This window comes from Varroa jacobsoni, unplaced genomic scaffold, assembly GCF_002532875.2.
Source record: "Varroa jacobsoni isolate VJ856 unplaced genomic scaffold, vjacob_1.0 scaffold_60, whole genome shotgun sequence".
Lineage (NCBI taxonomy): Eukaryota > Metazoa > Arthropoda > Arachnida > Mesostigmata > Varroidae > Varroa > Varroa jacobsoni.
In genome coordinates this window covers 35,556-50,470 of record NW_019212962.1, presented here as the reverse complement: position 1 = coordinate 50,470, position 14,915 = coordinate 35,556, and the positions used below count along the sequence as shown (strand labels likewise).

The 14,915-nt window shown below is 40.6% G+C and overlaps 1 protein-coding gene across 3 annotated transcripts; it reads left to right on the top strand.

The window, feature by feature from the left end:
• The first annotated feature begins 19 nt into the window (after positions 1 to 19).
• On the top strand, positions 20 to 10,658 carry LOC111261114 (putative ATP-dependent RNA helicase DDX5). 3 transcript variants are annotated; one of them, XM_022834377.2, is made up of 8 exons: positions 20 to 178; positions 1,366 to 1,524; positions 1,779 to 2,393; positions 2,577 to 2,787; positions 3,066 to 3,252; positions 7,955 to 8,133; positions 8,339 to 8,613; positions 9,413 to 10,658. In XM_022834377.2, the coding sequence occupies exons 1-7, from the start codon at positions 156 to 158 to the stop codon at positions 8,486 to 8,488; spliced, it is 1,524 nt and encodes a 507-aa protein (XP_022690112.1). In that variant the 5' UTR covers positions 20 to 155; the 3' UTR covers positions 8,489 to 8,613; positions 9,413 to 10,658. The 3 variants fall into 3 exon arrangements, with proteins under 3 accessions (XP_022690112.1, XP_022690108.1, XP_022690117.1); XM_022834373.2 differs by having other exon boundaries at positions 8,850 to 10,658; XM_022834382.2 differs by lacking the exons at positions 7,955 to 8,133; positions 8,339 to 8,613; positions 9,413 to 10,658 and adding an exon at positions 5,006 to 6,446.
• Positions 10,659 to 14,915: the final 4,257 nt, after the last annotated feature.

Below are 14,915 nucleotides of genomic sequence, written 5' to 3'. Positions count from 1 at the left end.
TTGTTATTGATCCGTAGTGGCTTTGCTGCTGACTGTGAAGGAACATCGTCTATAAAGGTGTTTCTGTTCTGTTCATTCGTGTTCGCTGCTTTGCGTTTCTGTGTTGTGTGTTTTTCGAAAATACAGCAGGCGTCCAGCTCGTCAACTCGTACAGTATGTCGTACAGAAGCTCAAGCAGGTACGTGTTGTCTTTAATAATAGGTTGACTGCAACAGCGAACATGTTGATCATTATGCTGCTGCGATCGATCAACTAACGCCGGCTAAGCTTTAGAGCTTAGGCCTAGCTAGCCCTCTCGAGTGTCACGTCTGAGCTTCCTTTCTTTTCATTCCTTTTAAGCGGGGTTGGTGGCCACAAATTTTAGTTACATAAGAATGAGGATTTTAATTGTTTGGGTATGTACCGCACCGTGACATTTGGTTGTCTTGTACGATGCCAAGATTGTGTGGGAGGAAGCTATCATTTTAACTAAATTTAATATGTCCAAATTAATGAGTTGAATATATACGTGGAATAGTTAAGATAAGGCTGGGTTCTTCCCAAAATTGTCTCTGTGGGCATTCGATCGCTTTTTAACATCGCTGCTAATACCGTTGCCGGTCGTAATTGTACAAGACGAATAATAACTAGGACTTTTGCTCGTCGTTATGGAGTGGTGGGTGGAACGACGACGTCTTCGGCCGAGCTGCTGCGGCGCTGCTACTGTTGCAGTCTATAGCAAGCGGTCCTGTAAAACAGGTCTATATATATATATAGTCTATATATATATATATATATATTATATTTACTTGCACTATTTTTCACCTTTGCTAGCTTTCCAAGCAGAAGTACTGACTGGCAATCCTGTTATGCTGTTTTTCTCATTTCCTGGTTGAGCTCCTGGTTATAGTATTACATTGTCTGGGCATATCACCAAATTAATCTTTACATTGTATTTCTATTTATTATAAATAACCCTTTATATTTTATAACGAATGTGGTCACATCTAGTGTCACTAATGTGGCAATTATTATGCTAATACTTTTCATTAAGGAAACTATTGAAATTTTAGACAACTACGCTGTTAATCAGGTTATATCAAGTTATATTTAGGACTAGACATCATTCATATTGTAATAATACAGTGACATATTTAATTGTGACATACGGTGCTCCGATTTTGTGATCCAACTGGTTTATTTTCGACCAGTTATCAATTATAAAATTTGACTCTTTGACATTCCATTAGTACAATAAATTGTAATATGAGGGATAAAACGAGTCGCAAACATAATGTTTGCTTTGTTATATACTCAACACAATTATCGCAATGAATGTGGCATTATTTACGCAATATTCATTTGGTGACATTTGAACCATTTCAGCCGAGGTTACAGCAGCTCGGGTCGGGATAACTACCGCAGCAGCGGATCCTCGCGTGGGGGTCAACCTGGTGGTTCCCTCCGAAAACCGCGATGGGACATGGACAGACTTCCCCCATTCCAGAAGGACTTTTATCGCGAGAACGAAATCACTCGCAATAGGTGAGATTAACTGAACTAAGAAATTCTATTTTGGTGTTGATGTTTAATAGACATTAGCGTTATGCTCTTGTGAAACAGCTAAATAAGTATTAGTCGTATGATACCAAAATCGACAATGCTGCGAACATCTAATCATTTTATTCGGACAACAGTGGAACATCAGGTAAGAAGTGCTATAGACTGTTCAATAGGAACAAGGTTTTAATAGTAATGTTATGCCACATTTTAACGTTGTTACTTATTTTTGTTTGCAGATCATCTGGTGATATCGATAATTTCTTACAAATGAACGAGATTACCCTGTCCGGGCGCCAGTGTCCTAAACCGATTTTAACGTTTGATGAAATTGCTCTGCCACATGATGTGTGTCGTGTTATTCAGGAGCAGAAGTATCAGGCTCCAACATGCATTCAGGCTCAAGGCTGGCCGATTGCGCTGTCCGGACGCGACCTCGTGGGCATTGCACAAACTGGCTCCGGAAAAACTCTGGCTTTTATTCTACCGGCAATCATTCACATCCAGAACCAGCCAAAGTTACAACGTGGGGATGGTCCTATCGCACTAGTGTTGGCTCCAACACGAGAGCTTGCCCAGCAGATTCAGACGGTTGCTGACACGTTTGGACGCCCAGCGGGTGTTCGTAATACGTGCGTGTTTGGAGGTGCGCCAAAAGGGCCCCAAATTCGCGACCTTGAACGGGGTGTCGAGATTTGTATTGCTACGCCTGGCCGACTTATTGACTTCCTTGAGGCAGGAAAGACGGATTTGCGCAGATGCACTTATCTGGTGCTCGACGAGGCCGATCGTATGCTTGACATGGGTTTCGAACCACAAATTCGTAAAATCATTGAGCAGATTCGTCCCGATCGGTAAGCACAGTCTTTTAGATTGTACATATTTTTATAATTACGTGTACTGGTTTGTGATATCGGTTTCTCTACTAGCTAACCTTTAACTTTTGTTATTCAGCTCCTCAATCATTATTTAGTACTATATTGACGAAGTTCACAACGTCTCTATAATTCAATTCCTCGTTTCTGGTTATTCTGCAGTCAAGTGCTTATGTGGTCAGCAACGTGGCCAAAAGAAGTAAAGGGTCTGGCAGAAGACTTCTTGAAAGACTATATTCAGGTGAACATAGGAGCCCTTCAACTTTCAGCCAACCACCGCATTCTGCAGATCATAGATGTATGCTCTGAATCAGAAAAGGACAATAAACTGATTAAGCTACTCGAGGAGATCATGCAAGAGAAAGAGAATAAGGTAACGGATAATAAGAAATATTACTCAATAACAAATCTCGCTACCAATTTGTAGATTTGGGAAGAATTCATGTAAAATGTCTCATTTAATCTGTTCGCTCCCCCCAGAGTGTGAATAGCCTAGCTTTGAATAGCTTCAAAGAATGCTGGATTTGATGGTCATACGAGCACAACGGCATTTTCTAATCCCAATAGAAAGCTTTATATCTACATAAAAGCGTATATATTACGAACAAACTTTACCGATTCCTTATTGTTTGTGATTTTTCTCGTTGGCAGACAATCGTTTTCGCCGAGACGAAACGAAAAGTGGATGAGATCACTCGACGAATGCGTCGAGATGGCTGGCCTGCCATGTGTATCCATGGTGATAAAGCCCAGCAGGAACGTGACTGGGTGCTTCACGAGTTTCGAAGTGGCAAAAGCCCGATTCTGGTAGCAACCGATGTCGCGGCCAGAGGACTCGGTTAGTAATAATTTGATACCAGCATAAAAACACGACAGTCGGACATAACATGCCCTACATAGCCAAAAAAAACACTCAGTCATTTACAATAATCACAGCTGGCTGTCCGTATTGTTTCATGCATCTGTAGCCACTTTAGACGCTTAAACGGGTGAACACTGTTTCCATAGTGGTCCGGAATGTTAATCACAAGATTTTCTACCGAGTACCACCTAACTACCTAGAAACACTTCTCTACAATATGCACTCTCTGAGATTTGACTTCCGCAATTTTCACATTTCGCGGCGGATTTAGATTGATTTATATGGTCTTAAGAGCGCCAGTAGGTCAAACCTGATCAACGCTCATTAACCTGTTCATAAAATCCTTTGAGGCAGATCTGTTTAGCAAGCTAGCTACTCAATGGTTTGAAAATAAAGATTATCGTTTGCTGATAACGTCATCCTATCGATCTCCGTATCACCAGGTTTTCTGAACTTTCAGCGCAGAAATAAACCGCAACCATTTTTTCTTCAGATGGAGCGATCTTAAAAAAATTAGGCGCTGAAAGGTTATTCATGGATTGCTGCTTGACTGTTGCTTCGCTTACTCTAATTTACCTAGACTTTAGCATAATTAGTATATTTCTTGGAATGCAACAAAGTAATCACAGGCATATAAAATGCAAATGTAGGCAACATTTTTCCTTACGGTGTGGTAGCCACCTTCCTGGATTTGTGCTGCAAGCTGTCATTGATAAAACTGCTGATTTCTGTGAAGGCAGTGGGAGCATCTGCTACTTTCATCTAGCAAGCTATAATGTTATTTTCAACACTTCCTACTCAGGATATATAGTTAATGTAGAGTCCGCAACTTGTACATAAGATTACTTTTTTTAGCGTGCTGACTGTTTTGGAGACGAGTATGCGTATTTTCGAGATTGTGAATGTGGGTGTGTAGATGCGTTCGTGTATTGTCTATATATGAATAGAAATTACGGATGTTTTCGTCTAGACCTAGATACTCTGTCGATCACTGACGATTTAGCGGTAGCGAAATCCTTTGAGGACCGACTTGCAGACGAGGGCAGACTCACAGGCTCGTAGCTAATCGTGTCAGCTCCTACTACGCGTGGGAGCCTACGAACTAAGATACTTTGAGGATACTCTAAAGGCAGCGAAGTCTTCGGCGGTTTCGAGTGAAACCGCAATATCAGTTGCGTTGGTATCGACGCCAAGGTTGGACGGCAAGAACAACAAAGCGATACAGCAGACGCCGATAGAGCGATGTTGATGGCAGAGAACGAGTTACTTATTATTAGACGCAACGCGCAGGACTTAGGTCTAACCCAAAAAATGGCAGTAGAAAATATCTTTCGTCTAACAGGAAGTGTGGAGTGTGATGTATTCACAGCAGTACCATGAAGCAGTAGACGAGTCATAGAATATTTCTGTTACTTTGACATTACAGTAGTACGTAAGTCTTTAGGTATATCAATATTGGTTGTTTCTGTTACTGCTGTTTTATCTTATTAATTTTAATCCTTCGTATCTAATCTCATTTAACCCAGAAGCGCACTCTTCTCACTAGGTTATAGAATGCACTGCCAAACATGGGTGAAGTTGACGCCACCAACTAGGTGTTGTTGTTGTCTAAGCAAATGTTGTGACCTGTTAATTACTTTTTACTGCCAATAGTACTCTCTGTCGCTCTGTTGTTAAGAGGTGATTTGTTGCTCTGTCGTGTGTGCTACTGGCCGTGTCTTGTCTTTAGGTGCAGCCGACGTGAGCGGTTGTGCTAGCCCTTACGTCTACGACCCCCGTCGACCACGTGGGGTTAGCTGCCTCTTCGCCCACGGGGTACCCACTTACCTGAGGGGCCTGGCAGGAGACTGAGAGCTAGTTTACTAATTGATTGTGATGACCTTTTTCTGACATTTAACGCTTAGGCCAAAAATTCTTCACTCTTGACATTGGCGAATCCTTTTACCCTATTGTATTGAAACATCAGATCCCATTCTCTGGAACATGTTAAAGTGAAATAGAAATAGTCAAGTTCATTTGCTATAAAAGTACTACGAGGATCTTTAATTAAAACAGGTGTGTCTAGACACATGCTCTATCCTCATCCCTTACCACCCCCAGGGTCTAGTTGGGTACCCGGGCGCGTCGGAGTTGTGCCTCAGCAAGAGCCTGCGCGACAGTCAGAGATACGGCAGACGGTCCCGGGCCCTTTTCGCTATCCGGAGCTACAGGAGGGCGTTCCTGATGGCTTCCACGGCGTTCCATCTCGATGGCCCTTGTGTCTATGCCTTGCGCCTCCCATCGTTCTCGGCGAGTGATGCCTGATGCTGATCGGTGTTTGCGAGACTGAGCGTGTGACTGCGTGTGTGTGGCTCGTTTGGATGGCCGTCATCTGGCCAGGCCTGACCCGAGGCCGCACCGGATCGCGCCGGATCTTATCGATCAGATAGTGGAGAAAGGCGGAGGAATCGGGCCTATGGCTAATATAAATGGGGCCCTGCTTTGATATTGCGAACAGAAGGCTCGAGCCCTCAACCAGCTCAACCATCTCTAAACGACCTGCCTGATCTATTTTTGACGCGTGTGTGTGACTGTGGACATCTCGTTACCTCGTCGTGCGGAAACGCGTGCTGACCTTACCTCACTCAGATCGGCTTAGGACAGGCAGCCTAGGCAGCGGTCATTGGTTTTTCCTGTCGAGGGAGAGGATTGTTGTCAGCGGCGAGCAGCAGGCGAGAACCGAACAGTTCTGTTGCTAAGTTTTGCTTACGACGGCTCTTGAGAAGAGAGCTACCCCTATTCCACAACAGAGAGAGATGTGCAACCAAGTAATAGTGGTGGTAATAAACGAAGAGAATAACCTATCGGTGGTGGCTGTTCTGCGGCCGCTGGCCGTAGTCGGTGACACCGGTGAAATATCTCCGGCCCCTGTGGCGCCCCGGGACGCGGCGGCCAAGCGGTCGGACTGCGAGGGGCGGCGGTGGGGGTCATCGTTGTGATGAGTGAGCGAATGGAATCGGACGAACGAAGCTAGCGGTAGCTGGCGCAGCGGCCGTGAGGCGGCAGCAGACGCCAGAAGGCGTTAGGCGTTAGGGCGAAGGCCATCCGGTGATGCTCCTCCCTGATCACGGTTGGGCGGAGCCTCGCGGGACAACGTCGTCGACGAACGTCTGGCTCTGCCAATCTGCCCATGGCCGCAGCAGCAGCAGCGGCAGCAGGTACGTCCTCTATCTCTGGTTCACTCTTCCCCCTCTCTCCCCTCTGTATCTCTTTTTATAATATTCATATTCATCATCATTTTTGACACATAAACTGGCAGACCATCCTCTTCCCATGGAGACCAATGTCGACACTACTCTTCCTTTGGTTTATTGGCTTTCTCTCTCTCTTTCTCTCACTAGTTTCCATTTGTTTTTCTCTCCGAAGATACTGAGGTTAGTCATTTCTCAGCGCCGCGGCATTTGAAGGCGCTTGGTAGAAGCTTCTGGTAAGCCCGTTAGACACCTAATAACAATAGTAGATGCAGATTCTAAAAGCGCGAATACAATAGAAACTTTGAGGTATAAAAATTCTTCTTACTGACAATTTATTCCAATAACAGCACTTTACAGCGTAACTCTTGGTAAATTATACTAAATAGAGAGAGAGAAAGCAAACGGAAGATGATGACAGAGGAAAAACAGGCCACATATGGAACAGTGTCTATTCCACGCCAGTCTTTCCTCTCCGGCCAAATATATTGAGAAGATCAAATAACTTCGCAAAGCTAATAACTAAATGTATTACCTCTTATGATCTGATGATAGTTTAATAAACTTCAGCAGGACACTGATAAGTGTCTCTTATAACCCTCATGATTTCGTTAACGGTTGCTGGAAAAGAGAACGTCGTGCATATTCGAACACCAAAAAAAAACAATGTTACCATTTGAATTGGTTTTACCGAAGCAACGTATTAGTTATATTTTGCTAACGATTTCTAAGCACCGATGAAAATTCAACGCAGTTTGCTAATTAAAAGCGAAGAAAATAAGTTACACTTTGATTGTCTAAACTCTAAATAATTTTAGAAAATTGAAATATTTAAAATATATATGCCCTTGAGGGGTATACTAATAATTCTTCGTAGGGTGACTCGTTAACAGCTGTATTGCATGCCGATCAGATTGAACCATATATTATCAAAGATTGAATACTGTGTCTCTAAAAATATATAAATAGTAATTTAGTTGCTTTTTTGGATGCTACAGGCCGTACTTTAGATAACCCAGTTCGTTAAGAATCTTTCAGTGTTTTTGGTCAACTTCGACGTTTTCGTTTAAGCAGGTGGTTTCCTGTTTGAAGGTTCTCAATGATTTGTAGGATTTCGTTGCAAATTGGAGTTATCAACCCGCATGTTGATTTTCGCCACATACCGTTGATATAACGTTGCGTTCGGGTATTAATGTTCGTTGTTTTCAACCTAGCTCCGACTCAGGCTGTTGGTGTGAAGCGTTCTTGTTCGATTCTATGTTCTAGTGCGACTTAATTACTAACATGCTGAGCCGTTTTGTCATTGTGTCTTTGTACAACCCTCCGTTTGGTGGGATGTTAAACTCACATTGTGGCTGGCGGTCGATGGGGCCTTGGTTGGCTGGTATTTGGTACTTGGCCGAAATTTCTGCCTTCATTGGCGTGGGCTGCGTTATGGGAAATTCTAGATGTCGACGACGTGAAGTTTGTGATCAATTACGATTACCCTAACTGCTCGGAGGACTACGTGCATCGTATTGGCCGAACAGCACGTTCTAATAAAACTGGAACCGCCTATACATTCTTTACATCAAACAACGCCAAACAGGCGCAGGAGCTGATCGATGTTCTTCAGGAAGCAAAACAGGTAAACACCAAGAGCTTACCAATATTTCCATGTATAGAATTTTAACACCTATTTTTCCATACTTAAAATCACTTGTCGGTTGAATATGATTCAACCGATGCTTTGAATCCCGTCATTTGTTGGATAAGGATTAGGAGATTGATGAAAGCAGGTTGTTGCCTGATTTATTTAAATGCTAATTTATTTGGTAATCATTTCTGTTTAGGTGATAAACCCGAAGCTCTTTGAGCTGGCGGACTCTGCCAAGGGATATGGTGGGGCAAAACGCCGTTGGGGAGGTCCTCCGTCGCGCAATGGTGGAGGTGGATACCGTAATGGCAGCAGTAGCTACTCGAACGGGCGCCCCAGGTGGTAGACCTACTCATGAGTGTGAAGTTGGACGATCATCGTATGAAGTGCAGATGCACGGACCATGATGCGACCAGCAAACGAGTGAGAAGAGTAGATGTCTGACGCTGCGAACACGTTCAAGCGGCAAAGGTGCGAAATGTTTTTTGCCTTTAACTAAGCCAGAGTATGATATAGAGAAGGGGCTTAGCTGTAACGGAAGCACTTGCCATGTTTCCGATCGAATTTAAATAACCGAATTTCAAATAATTTAATAACCTTGCCGCAAGATTTATAAGCATGTCTCGAACAGTGATTTTTAAAAAAAATGTAAGAGTGAACCTTATTTCGGTATCTTCAACGATAATTGCATCTCACCGATATTTCAGGTTAAGGGGAACAATATAACAGCAAAGACATAACAGCCCTTGGATCATGATGTCCTGAGGAAATCGAACGAATGGAGAAAATATCTAGTTATTATTATTATTGTTATATAGTTACTTTACTAATAATCAAGGTAACCAGCATAGGCCTATAACAAGTTTAGTCGAAGAATTTTAAGACACACAAACAGCAAAAAGCGAAAAAAGAACAGCACACGTAGCGTCAATCGGCAGCGATGAGTAGCCATTGAAAATATAAATAATTATAACCACTTGAAGGCAATACAATAACCTAATATATATATATATATATATATATATATATATATATGAGAGAGAGAGAGAGAGAGATTAGAGAGAGAGAGAGGGAAAACAAACTTTAACGGTATGTTATGCGGCATAATATGAATTGCTCGCTACTGCAGACCTTGGACATCAGTGTCGTTGTTTTCGAGATTTGCTCTGTCTAATTGAAGTGACAAATAGAATACAAGTTTAATTACCCCTTTACTTTCTTCCAAATCCTCGTTTTGTTCGCTGCTGCGGCTACGTTTTGCACAAACCAGGGCGAATAAGTAGCTCCGCTTCCTTGGACGTTGAATTTGCACGGAGCGTACGCGATCCGCCTGGCTACAATCGGCGCTTTGCACTGTGTACAACCAATCATCCCATCACATTATGTACAACAGTATCATTCTAAGTTCATTATAAACGATTTAAATATACATTAAAGATATATATATATATATATACATAGGCATAATTATGCTACTCGAAAATAGACTATTGACAACCACCATAAAAGCGCGCTCATCAATTATTACGGATATTAGCCTATTCGTCAGTTCAGTCAAACATGTGCGTAAACAGGTAAATCATCACCTGTGCTTTATTCGATAGGTAATTAAAAAAGGAGGTAACAAATGAAAAAAAAGTTTTTCATAGTGGCAAACGCGAAATCACGCGCCGATTATTTTCAATTTACATGAATAAGTAACAAATTGATTGTTGAATCGTAGTCTTCCTTGCAACACTTTGTAGGCAAACCTGAACTGACAACAACAACAACAACAGGGGCCGGGGGTGTTGTTTGGGATGATTAGTCAACGTATTGGCTTTTCGTATTGTTGCCGGTTATTACTTTGTAGAAACACTGCAGTTTATGAATTGTGAATTCATTTAATTATTATCATGATTATTATTTCATTGCATTAAAAGGCGTACGATATATATTATACTGGAAACGCTTGAGTATAATCTAAATATCATAACTACTGTTGTACTGATTATCGTCAAGCGACGCAACATTGTATGCAGTTGACAGACTGTGCATTTTTTTGACATCAGAATAAGAATGGAGATGGCTAAACTGGGAGTAATTGAAACGGTTAAACTGGTTTGTCTTTTGCTCTGAGTTCTCACTCAGTGAGCTTGTATTGCAAACGGACAAAAGCAGGCAGACCTTTCAGAATCATCATGAATCCGCAAACAAAGCATGGGTTGTGGGTATTTACTGCTTAAAGGCAACTTCATAACGTGTGGTCTGTGTTATTTGGTTCTGTGTTCGTATACACGAATTCCAATGGGCCACCTCACCGTAGTGGTTGAGGTAAATTCATATTAGTAGCAAGATAGTGAATATATTGCTATGAAGGAGCAGGGGATAAATATCCATAAGGAACGAAAAAGTAACGTATTCAAAAAATTTGATGAAAAAAGCTAACATGAAAAGAGTAAAAAAGCACGTAAATTTGAATGGAAACGGTAATAATGTAATACGAACATCGACAAATAAAAATTATATTCGGAAAATTCTGTTTTTTAATACTTCGCATTGGTATTGCTATTATTGTTTCTCTTGGTACTAGAAAGAATCGAACATAATGCAGGAATGGATCGTATGACTGTCTTCCAGCGTGTAGATAGTTGTGGCTAAGCGTCTTGGCATCACAGTGGTTAACGGTTACTTAAGTGAGGATTTAAAGCAGGATTTGCCTACCATAATTCACCAGCCTCTTCTATTGAAAATTATTAATAAGAGCAATAGGAATATTTTACAACATATCTGAAACAGACTACGGAAATGAGCTTTGATTTATTTACCTTCACTAAACAGGAATCGAGCAAAGTCAGACTTACAAGTGCCTTTAGGTGTGCATAACAAAACTTATCTGCATCTTAGTTGACTACACACTTGGATTTGAATTCAATAGTGGATTTCCATCAGACTTGGGTCGCTTTAAGCGATCTTTATTTCTTCATATCCAATTATAGTTGCACTTCGGAAATGACACAGAGGCTGAAGACTTGTTTAGTTACAGTCCTGGCCCTTGCCCATAAAAGTCAGTATTTTATTAATGATTGATATAACCAAAGGTATTAGAACGTACCGGATTGGCTCCAAAGTCTCTGATTTTCAGTCAACACATTACAGGGACATCCGTTAGTATTAAAAAATGTTCATTATGTATTCGATTAGTATAATGTTTATGTTTAACATTGGCTTTGTAGCAGCAGTATCTACTGACAAAAAATTACTTTTTGCATCCTATTGATAGCAAGTGTTAGAGTGTAAATTCACACAAATATATCTATTTTCAGGGTAAAACAAGTGTTGTTATAAACACTAGGAGCTCAATTAAATGGAATAATATGAGAATTTACTTGTGGTGCGAAGTGCATTAGATGCGGAATAATCAGCAGACGATATTCAGACAGTCAATCATAGCGTCTTCACGTGCTTGGACTGAGATATCGACTTCGCATTTGGGACTGCGTGGTTCGGACTCATTTGGCGGTTTCTGTTAAATTTAGATAATACATGGAAAAGAATTGGTGCTCAACGCAAGTGTTAACAGAATCGTTTCGACCTTGTGGAATTTGTCTCAAACGGAACAGAATCGCTTCGACCTTGGGGAACTTGTTTCAAACGGATGAAGTCGTTAACACGAGAATTGATCGCGTAAAACATATGGTAGTCACTCTTCAAGCTCAGCATTCTTTAGATAATACGTATATTTCACAACCACCTTAGAAAACTCCGAAAATAGAGGACTTGGTCTGCAAAGACCTTGTGTAATCTTTCGTTTATAGTATAGGGTGGCAAGTAGTCTTTTGCGTTATCACGTCAAAGGCTGAAGTAGACGGAATGGTCTGTGATATAAGTAATGTCACTTTCGATTAGTGGTGGATTCAACGCTTAGTGCGATATACAACAGGCAATTTTGTTTGGAAGGATAGAGGAAAGAAAAAGTTAAACGCATAGCTAGGTTAAATATATAACTAACAGTTGCTATGCTGAACTCATATGTATGATAAATCGCCTCCAGGCAGCCTAGTCTTTCCAGGCAGCCTGCTACTTGCTCACCTAAGAAAATGCTGGAAATTTTTGAAAATGAAGAATACATCCTTTACCGACGTAGTGGGTAGTGCGATAAGCATATAAACATTAAATTTTACGTTTGTTATGCTTGACAGAAGGCACATAGCTAGAAAGAAAGCCGTTGATTATTACGTCAGACAACTATTTCCCAGCACGAAACGGTGTGTCTCCGCCACGATTCGAACCCAGATCATCATGTGCTTCAATTTTAAACACTCCACCCAGCGACACGTTGCACGTTATTCACACAGATACAACAAAGACCTATAAATATCGATATACCTCTCTGTTTCCGATATAAATCTATTGCTATCAACTTGTACGCGCGATATTCTCCTGCTGAGGTGGTATTAACGAAATATGGCTATCGAAGCCTTAGGAGCTTCCAGGAAAAAAAATACTGTTTTGGTATTGTGTACTTTTTGTGGCGTTTTCTTTGCCAGTCCTATCTTCCAATTAATTGGTAACCTTTTTTTTTTTTGATTTTCTATTCTATATTAGTTTTTGATCCATTTGTTGAAAAAAACTAATATAGAATAGAAAAAAAATATAAAAAAGTGCTATGGACATGCTTTTGGCCATTAAACAGACCAAGCGTTCATGTGCGCTGCAGAAGACACAAAAACCTTCCAAGGCTGAGGTACGCCCAGGGAGCCGCAGAAAAGAGCTTAAACGTGATTGGTTAAACATAAATCAAGATAGGAAGTCAGATAAAAAGAGCAAGACAATTTATAGAGACTAAGTAATTAACAATTAGTTTTTGGCTAGATAGACTAAACACAAGTTGTGCCTCTAGTGCGTGTGCCGCGGCATTCCCTAATATGACAACCTTGTGATTAGCGCCTGTCGTAGCATTATTTTTTTAAATAGGTTTTTGTGCAAAATTTCTTACGAAGGTATTTGCCTTTTAAAAAATTATATATAACGTTTACACTAAGATTGTTCAGGGTCAGTGTATATTCTCAGGAATCTTTTGACCTGCAAAGACGAGAGAGCAGTAAGTTTTTCCCATATGGAAACCATTAGCACTATTTGCTTTTAAGAGAAAATAAAGCATGCTGATTCTACGAAATTACACGATGCTAGCTCACTGAATGAACAGTTGGAAGAATTTCATTTCATTTTTGGGCTACATACGCTGATGGTTTCGATGATAGCATTTTCTGCGGAAGTGTTGACTGTCTGCGTCCTTGGTTTTTAAATATAAGGAGATGGAAATGGCACCTGGATAGAGCATGTCTCATTTAGACGAAATTGTACAACTCCTACACTCAGTAGATAAGCTCAAAAAGAATTTCGTGACAGATAATTATTTTTAATTGAACGAACTCTTAACGTCCTTGTCGAATTAGCTACGATCATCATAGGAGCGAAATCGCCATGGGAGGGAAGTTTGAACCGCATAAAAAATAATGAAACCAAGGCCTAGGGACGTGCTCGATGGTTCGCAGTTAGCTATCTTTTTACCAAAATTGTAGTAAAAATAATTGGGTAGTACATGAAGTAATACCACAGTACCACCAAGCCAGTGCCCAAATTTGTATTAATGTTTAACCTATTTATTCTAGATGTGTGATCTCTGCACTATTCTCGAACCAAGACGAGCATTCATATTTACAGTGCGGATTCAGTAATTTGTCACTTTTCTGCTAAATATAATATTTTAGCCTCTTTAGTAACTAAAACATTGTCCTCAGGTAAGGCTGATATTGCAGAAATAGAAATGCGTTGAAAATGTAATCGCTTTCTATTTTAATTTAATGGTTCGGGAGGTTTTAATTAATATAATAAACATATGTAGTGACTCACCTATAGATTTACACAACGAGATCAGTGCCCATCAAGCTCGAAGAAAATTGAAAAGTTATCTTGCATCAAATCTAGCTTAAAATTAATGAAGTAGAATTATATAAGTTAACGCGTAGCATGAAATAACACGACGTGTGCGTTATCTACTGTTTTCCCAAAGCCATAAATTGATATGACGGGTTCAAGATTCACCAAGAATTGGATCTTGTGATTTTCAACAGGAACAAATTTAATGTCTGTTCCCTGATCGACAGTTAACAGGGACAGATGTAGTAGTGCTGATACTAAAACGTAAACGGGTGATTTTACCAAAGTATACCTTAATGATATACAATGATCAGTTGCACGTGATTGCATTACTACATATTAGCATGCTTTGCCGCCATCGTCACATAATTTTGAAAGTCTGTATTGCAACACATCAGTGATGTCGCAACTTTGTATTAGCGGTAAAATTCATAATACCAACAATTAACTAACTGACTTATCAACAGCCAGAAGAACATTTGTATTATTTATCAGTGCTCTTCTCATAGCATTTGCGATATTTATAGCGAAATAGCTATTTATTAATTTTCTAATTGTGAACTTACACGCCAGAGAACAATTGATTTACTATCAATAGTCTCGTTTCTCGTGAGAAACTGACCCCATATGACAGTTTATGCAATAGATCGTGATAGTCATCAGAGATTAGGGCTAAAACAGCATGATACGCCACCAGGCTTTGCTGGTTTATTGATTTGTCCGGGTAGATTGGATCCACCAATTGTTGCGGTTGTTCAGAACAGTAACGTTTCTAAACGATATTGACTATTAGGCTGAATATTGAACCAGTAACTGAGGTGAGGCAATTACATGCTGCATGAAACGATAAC